The sequence below is a fragment of the Lithobates pipiens genome, unplaced genomic scaffold, assembly GCF_037356315.1.
Source record: "Lithobates pipiens isolate NorthernLeopardFrog02 unplaced genomic scaffold, aLitPip1_a1.2 Scaffold_16, whole genome shotgun sequence".
NCBI lineage: Eukaryota > Metazoa > Chordata > Amphibia > Anura > Ranidae > Lithobates > Lithobates pipiens.
This window is the reverse complement of record NW_027507748.1, coordinates 551934838-551947754: the sequence shown is the minus strand read 5'-3', so window position 1 is coordinate 551947754 and position 12917 is coordinate 551934838. Positions and strand designations below refer to the sequence as shown.

General features: G+C 41.5%; 1 protein-coding gene across 1 annotated transcript in view; it reads left to right on the top strand.

Moving 5' to 3' along the window:
• Nucleotides 1-10581, top strand: part of LOC143984182 (uncharacterized) — a 33763-nt gene extending 23182 nt beyond the window's left edge. Inside the window, exons 2-3 of the mRNA XM_077484478.1 lie at nucleotides 2930-5592; nucleotides 10424-10581. Of these exons, the coding sequence (XP_077340604.1) occupies nucleotides 3150-5592; nucleotides 10424-10581 (2601 nt within the window). The 5' untranslated portion in view covers nucleotides 2930-3149. The remainder of the gene's footprint in view (nucleotides 1-2929; nucleotides 5593-10423) is intronic.
• Nucleotides 10582-12917: the final 2336 nt, after the last annotated feature.

Below are 12917 nucleotides of genomic sequence, written 5' to 3'. Positions count from 1 at the left end.
TCCGGCAGAACTCCTTCGGAAGTCTGTCGGACATAAGTCTGGTCGTGTGTACGCGGCATAAGGGCACCCACTGAGCCTATTATTGAAGTCTCCAGGGCTGTTGCAGAGTTAAGCTGGTCATATAATTTCGAACAAAAATTTGTAGGAAATTGCGTATGAACATTCCCATAACATTAGAGTGTTAGAAAAATGTTGTTTGCGTTTAACATTTGATTTTGGAATGAATTGACTTTTTCTAAACAAAAACTATATACACTTTTAACCACTTAAGCCCCGGACCATTGTGCTGGCCAAAGACCAGAGCACTTTTTGCGATTTAATTGACAATTGTGCGGTCGTGCGACGGCGGCTCCCAAAAAAAAGGGACTTCCTTTTTTCCCCACAAATAGAACTTTCTTTTGTTGGTATTTGATCACCTCTGCAGTTTTTATTTTTTGCGCTATAATCAAAAAAACTTGACAATTTTGAAAAGAAACGCATCATTTTTTACATTTTGCTATAATACATATTTCCCCAAAAATCTATAAAAATTGTTTTTTTCCTCAGTTTAGGCTGGTACGTATTCTACATATTTTTGGTAAATTAAAATCGCAATAAGCATTTGATTGGTTTGCGCAAAAGTTATAACGATTATAAAATACGGGATAGTTTTACGGCATTCTTATTAATAATTTTTCTTTTTTTACTAGTAATGGCGGCGATCAGTGATTTTTATCATGACTGCGACATTATGGCAGGCACATCGGACATTTTTGACACATTTTTGGGATCATTGTCATTTATACAGCAATCAGTGCTATACAAATGCACTGTTTTCTGTGTAAATGACACTGGCAGTAAAGGGGTTAACCACTAGGGGGAAGTTAAGCATGTCCTAGGGAGTGTTGGGGGGGCGTGGCTACATGTGGCACTTCACTGATCTCTGCTCCCGATCACAGGGAGCAGAGATCAGTGACACTGTCACTAGGCAGAACGCGGACTCGATGACTCACGGAGCTTGCTGCGCAGGCCGTCTCTTAAAGGGCAACATACAGGTACATTAGTTTGTCTGTATGTGCCATTCTGCCGCAGTATATCTGCGTGAGGCGGTCGGCAAGCGGTTAAGCAGGCCATAGATGGAGGGAATTTCTTTCCTGTAACCAGACAGTGTTGACAGGGGAATCCCTCCGAGGGGGTTGGGGGGGCGCGGGCAGGAGTGTCATCCTGGCGTGCCCAGTCCTCCACTCCCTCCATCCTCCCTCCTCCTCTCCTCGCCGCGATCTCCGTGTGTCACGGAGCTGAATTGCATGGACTGCAGTAACAATGTCCTGCCTCCTATGATAGACTGCACACTGATCCAATGGCGGGACAGTGTGACGTGATCACAGGAGGTGAGACGTTGTTACTGAAATCCGCTCCGTGCCATACTGAGATCGCTGTTCTGATCCGGGCACTGGGGGAGCTGCTGGGCACAGGTAGGCTGCATCCACATTCACTGGTGAGCCTGCTGGGCACAGGTAGGCTGCATATGACAGGCACTGGTGATGCTACTGGGCACAGGCAGGCTGCATATGAGGGGCAATGGTGAGGCTGCTGGGCACAGGCAGGCTGCATAGGGTGAGGCTGCTGGGCACAGGCAGGCTGCATATGGTGGGCAATGGTGAGGCTACTGGGCATAGGCAGGCTAAATATGACGGGCACAGGTAGGCTGCATGTGATGGGCACTGGTGAGGCTACATTGATCTCTTGCATCATGTCTGCTAGAGGTACACTGAATGGAAATTATGCTAATACTATTAGCAGTGTGTCTAAGTAAGAGACTGCAGACGTGATACAAGAGATGGTCAGAGGCTGCAGACTGCATTTTTCTTGACTTTTCTTGCACTAAAGGTGCCAATAATGGCCAAAATAAATTCATATTAATTTAAATTGATGATATTAATTAAGGTGAATATATTACAATTATATATAAAAATATAATTATTTTTTTTTAAACTTGGTTTTGGCACAGTGCATTTGTGACGGCCTGGGGTTTATATGGTCACAAAACAGACACCCCAAAGCAAAGTACATATTCATTTTTTTTTTATATTTCTAAGCATGTCCCTTCTATTCTATTAATAACCAGTAGATGGCAGAGAAGGTACACAAACAGAGTCTATATAAGGCCACACACCATGTGACTGGAAATTAAACTACTTCCAGCCATAAAGTCAGTGGTCATATCTCATGCTGTTTGTGTGATTCTTTGCAGGTATGTACTCTAAATTGTTCCTAATCTGTATTAACCTGTGATAGAAAGATTCCTAAACATCTTGAGCAGATGCAGAAAAAGTCTCAGCAGATTTTATGCTATAGTTTTGCTGTAATTAGAAGTTTAGAACAGCATGTGTCAGAAACAAGGGAAAAGTGCATAAGAACATGAAAATACTGCATTAGTCAGAACAAATGTCTATGATAAACACTAAACCTTTCTAAATAGGTATATTTAAACCTGATTTATTGGAAATGGCATAGATTTATAGAAGCACATGTTTTCTGTTATTTAATATAGAAAAAAAACCTATTGTATGTAAAGCTTATGTATTGCATCATACAGACATGCAATGTGCACCATCTAGTGGTTAAAAAAGAGTACTACCATGATAATATTTGTATTAAAGCAATGCATTGCTAGTATGATTATTGCACACTTAAAGTGTACCAGAGAGATAAAGATAATCATCTATAACACTGAATAACAGGGATATATATGTTATTAAAATATAGTAATGTTCATTGTTGTAACTACGTTTTAAAATACTTTAGTTAAAATCGGTATTATATATATTGTTAATGTTTATAAACATGTGACTATAAAAATGTAAAATATGTATTATGTAAAAATTAAACTACTTCCAGCCATAAAGTCAGTGGTCATATCTCATGCTGTTTGTGTGATTCTTTGCAGTCCACGCCAAGCTGATCACCTTATCTCATCGCGTCTACAATCATCGGCTCTCTTAATTTACATTTTGAGGCCGCTAACATTTTGGGGGCTCGTGTGCCGGGATTCGTTGTGTTACCAGTGAGAAGGAAGCGCGAGACAAGCGTGAGCCTGCTACAGAGCTACAAGGAGAGTCGTGAGTGTCGTCTGCCTCGTGAGTGCAAGTCTTCAGATTGCAACAGAGATGGCGTCTCCTCATCGTGCGCTGATGTGGGATATCCGGAAACAAATTCATCTGCTTAATGAAGAACAGCTGCATAGCCTCGCTATTACGCTGGAAGATGAAAGAGACGTGGACGTTCCATCAGTGACTGGTACCAACGAAATGGAACTTGTTGAATTTATTAAAGACTACTTGAGAAGTGATCAGCTGGAAAAGTTGGAAGATCAAGGTATGTCTTACCTACTCATTATCCAAGACAAGATCAATGAACTAAAACTTAACAAGGAAAGTACACCAACTGTGGACATTGCAACCGCTGCAAAAAAAATAAGTAGTGGGACTGCAAGGACTGAACAGGTATCGGAGGTGGTGAGATTAACTGATGTTGTTGCTTTATTGCCACGTAGAGAATTTAAAATGCATGGTTGTGTAATTTCAGATCATGGTTCGGACATGAGTTGCAGTAGCGTGTGCAGACAAATTGACGAGGGTCTAACAGAAAAATTCCCTGAATCTGAAATTATACGCACAGTGTTGAGAATAATCAAACCTGGTAATTTTAAAGATATGTTGACTGACAAAGATGATCTTACTGTTGCTGAATTGAAAAGGTTTTTGAAGTCACATATGAGAGAACGAAGTGGTAATGAGTTATTTCAGGACCTTAGCAATGCTGCCCAGCAAGAAAGAGAAACAGCACAACAATTTGTTTACAGGCTAGTGGGGTTAAAACAAAAAGTTCTGTCTACATCACAACATGATAGGCAAGAGTTTAACTATGACAAAAAACTGGTGCAAGTCATATTCCTTCATACACTGTATCAGGGACTAAATGAGAAAAATTCTAATGTTAGACGAGATATCAAGCCTTACGTGTCTGATTTGACAGTAACGGATGACTTTATCATAGAGCAAGTCACCAGATCAGTTGATGAGGAAACAGAAAGGCAGAGACGCTTAAACAGTGCACCTAAACATAAACCTCTTACTGTTCATTCATCACAGACACCAGGTAATAGTGAAAAAGACACCTTGCAAAAGAGAGTTGAGGGAGATGTTAAAGCAAATCACACTGCATTAATGGAACTAACAACACAGGTCTCTGCTCTCACAAAGAACCTGGAAAAGATGATGAAGCTAACTCCTATTGTTGGAAACCAAATGACTAAGTCACTAACCAATGTTCAAGTTCCAGATACAACTCACTGCAAGCCCAGGTGTGATGATTGCATTAAACGAGAGAGTCAGAACTGCTACCATTGTTTCTACTGTGGTTGGACAGGACACAGAGCGGTTGATTGCTTGAAGAAAAGAAGGCAGTCGGGAAACGACAGATGGTCACTGGGAAAGGGACAACCAGTGACCACCTCAAATGATCTGTCCCATGCTAAGGTAAACAGGGTATTCACCCACCGGTCAACTAGAACACTCCCAAAAGAGAATGGATTCTCCAAACAACACGTAGCACAATTAATTGGAGGAAAATGCCTACTGTCATGTCGGATGAATGGTGTTCCGGTTGACATGTTGATGGATACAGGAGCTCTGGTCAGCATTGTCGGGAAGGCATGGTTAGAAAAGTTTCTACCCAGCGTCTCCATTAGGCACATACAAGATTTACTTTGTGATGACAACTTATCCATTACAGCTGCAAATGGTTCTATCATTCCATTCATCGGATGGATTGAAGTCTGCCTGGAATTCGAAAGTAGTGGACATGGAAACTTAGCCATTTATGTGCCAATGCTGGTGAGTGACTGCTGTAATGACAATCCAATTCTTGGGTTTAATGTTATCGAAGAATTGATCAGAGAAAACCGTGACCGACCAAACAGCACCCAAAACCTGACTATCTTGCTGAGTGAAGCTATGAAAGTAAGACAGAGTGTAGCGAATAACATTGTCAATGCTGTCAGTCAAGCAACTGACCCAGGAGAAATATTCGATAGTCGTATGGTCAAAGTGGGGAAGAAGGGACTCCAGATTAAAGGAGGCGAGCTCTGTGAAGTCAAATGCAGAATTAGAGCGTGGCCGAAAGGAGGAATCATGTCATTTGAACCACTTCCCGAATATCCAGTTGAGGAAGGACTTGAACTATTTCCTTCAGTGGTAGATGTGCCAAATGGGTTCTCTAAACTGGTGAAGATACCTATACTGAACCGTGCTCAACATGACATCTACCTTCCACCCAGAACAGTATTGGGTACCATTTCTCCAGCAGCTGAGATTCTACCATTGTCTCCAAACAAAGACGATGGAAAGGGAATTGACCAGAAGAAAAGGGTGTTTCATGTAAACCAGTTGAATCAAGTGGACACTGGAAATCAGCTACCCACTAACAAATCTGTTAAGTGGCACCCACCTGTCAATTTGGAAGATCTCTCAGAAGAAGAACAGGAGATAGCGAGACAAATGTTATATGATGAATCAGATGTCTTTGCTCGAGATGAGGGAGACATAGGATGCATCCCTAACCTGAAACTGAGGATAAATCTGAAAGATGAAACTCCTGTCCAGAAACGCTACAATTCGATACCGAAACCCCTATACAAAGAAGTGAAAGAATATATCCAAAACCTTCTTGACCGAGGTTGGGTAACAAAATCTTCTTCCGCATACTCATCACCAGTTGTTTGTGTTCGAAAGAAGGACAGTAGCCTACGACTATGTGTTGACTTTAGGGAGTTAAACCGAAAGACTATCCCAGATAGACATCCACTACCCAGAATACAAGATCTGCTGGATAGCTTAGGAGGATTTACGTGGTTCTCAATCCTGGACCAGGGTAGTGCATATCATCAAGGCTTTGTGCATGAAGACTCCAGACATCTGACGGCTTTCAGCACCCCCTGGGGACTCCTGGAGTGGAACCGTATTCCATTTGGATTAACGAATGCCCCAGCAGCTTTTCAGAGATGCATGGAGAATGTATTAGAGGGCATCAGAGACAAATGTTGTTCTCCATACTTGGATGACGTACTTTGCTACTCCAAAACTTTTCAGGAGCATGTCAATGATATTAGGCAAGTGCTTAGTCGAATGCGTGAGCATGGTATCAAACTTAGACCGAAGAAGTGTGAACTCTTTAAACGACAGATTCGATACCTTGGACGAATGGTGTCAGAAGAAGGCATAAAAATTGACCCAAAAGATCTTGAAGCGGTATTACATTTGAAAAGGAAAGAACCAAAAACAGTGGGAGGGGTCAGATCTTTGTTAGGATTCCTGAGCTACTACAGGTCCTTCATTCAAGATTTCTCTCGACTGGCTAAACCACTGTATGAACTTTTGCAGAACACTGAGAGAGAATCTGCTACATCCATCCCCAAAAACAATCGGAGGGAATCTACAAAGAAAAACGGGAACAAAGCACAAGTGCCATCTAAAACACTGATTCAATGGACACCCAAACATCAAGCTGCAGTATCCAGACTGGTGGACATGCTAACCAATCCACCAATTCTAGCATACCCTGATTTTGATTTACCCTTCGTCTTACACACTGATGCTTCCAATGAAGGCCTAGGTGCTGTACTATACCAACGACAAGGAGAAAAACTTCGTGTTATTGGGTTTGGCTCCAGAACATTGACTCCAGCAGAGCGCAATTACCATCTTCACTCTGGTAAACTTGAGTTTTTAGCTCTCAAGTGGGCAGTCTGTGACAAATTCAGAGATTACTTGTACTACGCTCCAACATTCACCGTTTACACAGACAACAACCCATTGACATATGTATTGAGTACTGCCAGACTGAATGCTGTGGGTCATCGCTAGGTTGGCGAGTTGGCTGATTTCCACTTCGATATCAAGTACAGGCCAGGTAAACAGAATGCAGACGCAGATACACTGTCACGATTTCCGGTGGAACTCACGAAGAATCTGAGTGAGTACACAGAGCTTGTACCATCTGAGGTTGTGTCAGCTATGTGGCAAGCGAGCAAAGCTGTTGACGAAGAAGAGGCATTATGGGTGGCTTCATTGACTCTTCACTCAGAAAGTGATGTGGCCGAAGAATTGCTGAAAGGACAGACAATCTGCCCAATGACTCAGGAGAATATCAGAGCATTACAACAAGACGATACCAACATTAGAGAAGTGGTCTGGCTTAAGGAGAATGACTGGATTCCAAACCACAAAGAAAAGGAGAGTATGACCAGCAAAACAAGACGTTTGATACATGAATGGAATAAACTCAGAGTCGATGAAGGAATCCTCTACCGACACTCTGGAACCCGAAAACAGCTAGTTCTACCAGAAAAGTTAAAACCATTGGTCTTAAGAAATCTTCATGATGACATGGGTCACATTGGTACTGAGAAGGTAACCCACCTAGCACGTGAACGATTTTACTGGCCATTTATGCAAAAAGACATTGATGAATATGTGCTGAAGAAGTGCAGCTGCATCAAACAAAAGCGTCCAAATATCACCGAAAGAGCACCTATGGGTTCGATTACTACCAGTTCACCTTTGGAGTTGGTATCCATTGATTATCTTCACTTGGAGAAAAGCAAAGGAGGATATGAGTATATACTTGTAATAGTTGACCATTTCACACGCTTTGCACAAGCGTATCCAACTAAGAACAAATCTGGAAAAACGGCGGCAGAAAAGATCTTTCAAGATTTCATACCACGTTTTGGCTATCCAGAGAAACTCCACCATGACCAAGGAAGAGATTTTGAAAACAACTTATTTCAGACATTGCAACGATTGGCAGGGATTTCTCATTCAAGAACTACTCCATACCATCCACAGGGTAACCCAGTGGAGAGACTGAACCGTACTTTGTTACAGATGCTTCGCACCTTAGAGGAAGAGAAAAAGTCAGATTGGAAAGAACATCTTCCACATATGGTTCATGCATACAATTGCACCAGGCATGAAGCCACAGGATACTCGCCATTCTTTCTATTGTATGGAAGATCTCCTCGTTTGCCAATTGACCTAATGCTCAACCTAAATTTGGAAAAGGAATCAGAAAGTCAACCAACATTTACTCAGAAATGGGCATCTAGAATGCAAGAAGCTTACAAAATCGCATCCGAGAATAGCAAAAAATCATCTGCTAAAGGGAAGAAGTACTATGACAAAAAGATAAAAGGAGCACCTCTTCAACCGGGTGATCGGGTCTTAGTACGAAATCTCTCTGAAAGAGGAGGACCTGGTAAACTTCGTTCATACTGGGAAGAATCAGTACACAAAGTGGTAGAAAGAATCAAAGATGGGCCTGTGTACAAAATTCAGCCTGAAAGTGGTAAAAAGACTATTCGAGTACTGCACAGAAATCTTTTACTACCAGTAAATGACCTACCAATTGAAGGACACATTCCAAGAGTACCGATGAAACAAATACAATCAAGTAACAGAAAGGATACCAGAATGGATGTGGACCAGGAGGAGGAATGTTCAGATGAGGAAAGATGGTATTATCCTTATATACCAGAGACTACAGAAAGTCATGATTGTGTTGTGTCTCAACCAAACTCTCAAAACGTACAGAAAATCCCATTAAGAGTTTCTGCTGAAGAGTTCTATCCTACAACTACCACACCCAATCTTGAACAAGAACAAAATGATGGAACAGTAGTTGGTGACCAAATCTGGGCTACAGACATGGTGGGACTAGACACTGCAGAATTACCCTCATTAAGTCAAGACTTACCTGTGAACCAAGATATGCAAATGGAGAATGATGTTGATGGAGAAGACTCAACTCCTGTCAGAAGATCTACCAGACAAGTTAAGCCTAAAGAGATCTTTACATATGACACACTAGGTCAGCCAAGATACATACCAAGTCAGATTCACACCATACAAACTCACACAATGCTAGCTACTCCCAGGACATGCCAGGTAGTTAACGTAGCTCCTTGGTGGCAACAAGTACCTATTTGGGTTACTTAAATCACTAAATAGTGTTCAGATACCAATTGAGTTTAATGTCGGGAGCCATTAGCTGAAGGAGGGGAGAGTGTGACGGACTGGGGTTTATATGGTCACAAAACAGACACCCCAAAGCAAAGTACATATTCATTTTTTTTTTTATATTTCTAAACATGTCCCTTCTATTCTATTAATAACCAGTAGATGGCAGAGAAGGTACACAAACAGAGTCTATATAAGGCCACACACCATGTGACTGGAAATTAAACTACTTCCAGCCATAAAGTCAGTGGTCATATCTCATGCTGTTTGTGTGATTCTTTGCAGGTATGTACTCTAAATTGTTCCTAATCTGTATTAACCTGTGATAGAAAGATTCCTAAACATCTTGAGCAGATGCAGAAAAAGTCTCAGCAGATTTTATGCTATAGTTTTGCTGTAATTAGAAGTTTAGAACAGCATGTGTCAGAAACAAGGGAAAAGTGCATAAGAACATGAAAATACTGCATTAGTCAGAACAAATGTCTATGATAAACACTAAACCTTTCTAAATAGGTATATTTAAACCTGATTTATTGGAAATGGCATAGATTTATAGAAGCACATGTTTTCTGTTATTTAATATAGAAAAAAAACCTATTGTATGTAAAGCTTATGTATTGCATCATACAGACATGCAATGTGCACCATCTAGTGGTTAAAAAAGAGTACTACCATGATAATATTTGTATTAAAGCAATGCATTGCTAGTATGATTATTGCACACTTAAAGTGTACCAGAGAGATAAAGATAATCATCTATAACACTGAATAACAGGGATATATATGTTATTAAATATAGTAATGTTCATTGTTGTAACTACGTTTTAAAATACTTTAGTTAAAATCGGTATTATATATATTGTTAATGTTTATAAACATGTGACTATAAAAATGTAAAATATGTATTATGTAAAAATTAAACTAATTCCAGCCATAAAGTCAGTGGTCATATCTCATGCTGTTTGTGTGATTCTTTGCAGTCCACGCCAAGCTGATCACCTTATCTCATCGCGTCTACAATCATCGGCTCTCTTAATTTACATTTTGAGGCCGGTAACACATTCTGCATTTTTGGTACCAAAATTTCCATTCAATGCACCCCTAATTCTTGCACAAAGTCAGGGATTTTCTAGGATTAGCGTCAGGTAGCAGTTCAATTTCATAAGTAGATTGAAACACAGTCATTAACTGAAACAGAAACAAGTGTGTAGGAGGCTTAAAACTGGGTGAGGAACAGCCAAACTCTGCTACTCAGGTGAGGTTGTGGAAGGCTGTTTCATGTCACAGGTCATAAACCATAGCAAGACTGAGCACAGCAACAAGACACCAAGGTAGTTATACTGCATCATCAAGGTCTCTTCTAGGCAAAGATTTCCAAGCAGCCTGGGGCTTCGAGATGTGCTGTTCAAGCTCTTTTGAAGAAGCACAAAGAAATGGCAACATTGAGGACTGTAGATTCAGTGATCAGCCAAGAAAACTGGATGCAACAGAAGAAAGAAACATCATGCTTACTTCCCGTTGACACTGGAAGATGCCCAGCAGTGCTGTCAACACAGAATGGGCAGAAATCAGTGGGACCCAGGTACACCCATCTATTGTGCAGAGAAATCTGGCCAGAAGTGGCTTTTATAGCAGAATTGTGGCCAAAATCCATACTTCTGCCATGGAAACAAGGCCGAGTGTCTCAACGATGTGTAAAAACAGTAACTGGGCGGTGCAAATAAAATGTTAGCAAGAGTTCCAAAATTATGAGACAAAAATGGAAATATTTGCTGTAGCAGGAAGCAGTTTGGTTGCCGAAGGTCTGGAGAGTGGTACAACAATGAATATCTTCTGGCAACAGTAAAGCATAGTGGAGGTTCCCTGTAAGTTTGGGGCTGCATTTCTGTACATGGAGTTGGGGATGTGGTCAGGATCAGTGGTGTCCTCAATGCTGAGAAATACAGGCAGATATCCATAATGTCATACCATAAGGGAGGCGTGTGATTGGCCCCAAATTTATTCTGTAGCAGGACAACCCCAGAAATGTAATTAATCGCTTTCAGACCGCTCATCCGCAATGTACTGCGGATGGGCAGCCTGCACAGACAAAGCGGCATACCTGTACATTGCTGCCTGATTCCAGGTTCCCCCCGTGGGCACCCACTGTGATTGTACACAGTGGGAGCCTGTCAACAAGTCTCTGGTAATGATTCATGGCTGGGACCTCCTGATAGACTGTGTACAATCACAGCCCAGAGCTCTGTCTTGAGAATCAACACAGAGCTCTGTACAGAGAAAACAATATCTCTGTTATACATCCCTTTAAAGCAGGGATGACAAACTTGGAGATATATTAGTATAAGCAGCACACTTTACACATATTACACATTGTTAGGTACACATTTAGCCCCTTGATCCTCCTAGATGTTAACACCTTCCCAGCCAGTGTCATTAGTTCAGTGTATAGTGTTATAACTGAATTAATATCAGTGGCAGTTAGTCAGTCCCCCCCCCCCCCCCCCAGCATCAGTTAGTGTCAGATTTCCGCCAATTCTCGGAAACCCATTATAAGTCACTAATCATTGCCATTAGTAGTATAAAAAAAATCCAGTATATATACCATAGTTTGGAGGTGCTAAAATTTTCACGCAAACCAATATACACTTATTGGGGTTTTCTTTTTTTACCAAAGACATGTAGCAGGACACATTTTAGTAAGTATTTATGAGGAAAGTTGATTTTTTTTACATGTTTTATAGCAGAAGGTAAAAAATAATGTTTTTTTTTCAACATTTTTTGTCTTTTTTTCATTTATACCGCAAAAAAAAAAAAAAAAAACACAGTGGTTATCGAATATCACAAAAAGAAAGCTCTATTTGTGTGAAAAAAACGATATCATTTTGTTTGGGTACAGTACTGCATGACCGTGCAGCTATCAGGTAAAGTAGCGCAAGGCCGAACAGCAAAAAATTGCCTGTTCATGAAGAAGGTAAAATCTTCCAGAGGTTAAGAACTATCTTCAGTGTAAAGAAAAACAATGAGTCCTTGAAGTGATGGTTTGGCCTCCACGGAGACCCGATCTCAACATAAAGGGGTCAATTCACTAAGAGTTAAATAACTGCAAATAAAATGCCATAAAATACCATATACGTGGGGGAGGAGCCACGCACAGAAGACGTCACCCACTGCCATCCTTGGATCATTCATTTTTTCCCAATACATGTGAGTAGTTGTTTTTGGACATTAACCAATTCATGCAAATCGCCGTACCCGTACATCGGTATTTTGCCGATAAATACCGGGGTTATGGCAGTAGCTAGCTGCCATAACCCCGTTATTTTCGGGAACGGCGTGCGTTTTCCTTCATGATAAAAGTGGTCTCTGTGGCGGATTCACCGCAAGATCACTTTTATCAGGGGCGGGAGATATGATCCCGCCGTGCTTCAGTCGTCTAAGCTGCTTACTGGCCCCGCCGGTAGAGGTGGAGACGATCGCGTCCTGTCCCGTGGATGCCTGGCTGTTTACTGAGGGGAAGATGGCCCCCGCTTGGCTCCATGGCGTGGGAGGGTAGAAGTGACATCAAATGTCACTTCTGCCCAGAGCTCTTAAAGGAAAATTTATTAATTTATTTTTTTATTGCATTTTAGTGTAAATATGAGATCTGAGGTCTTTTTGACCCCAGATCTCATATTTAACCACTTAAGGACCGCTGCATGTCAATGTACGTCGGCACAATGGCACCGACAGGCACAAGCACGTACATGTACGTGCTTGCCTTCCAGCGGGTGGGGGGTCCGATCCGCTGGCTGCGGCGGTCTGTTTCGCTTCAGGAGCGATCCGGGATGAGGGGATGGCCGTTGGTTTCTGGCCATCCCC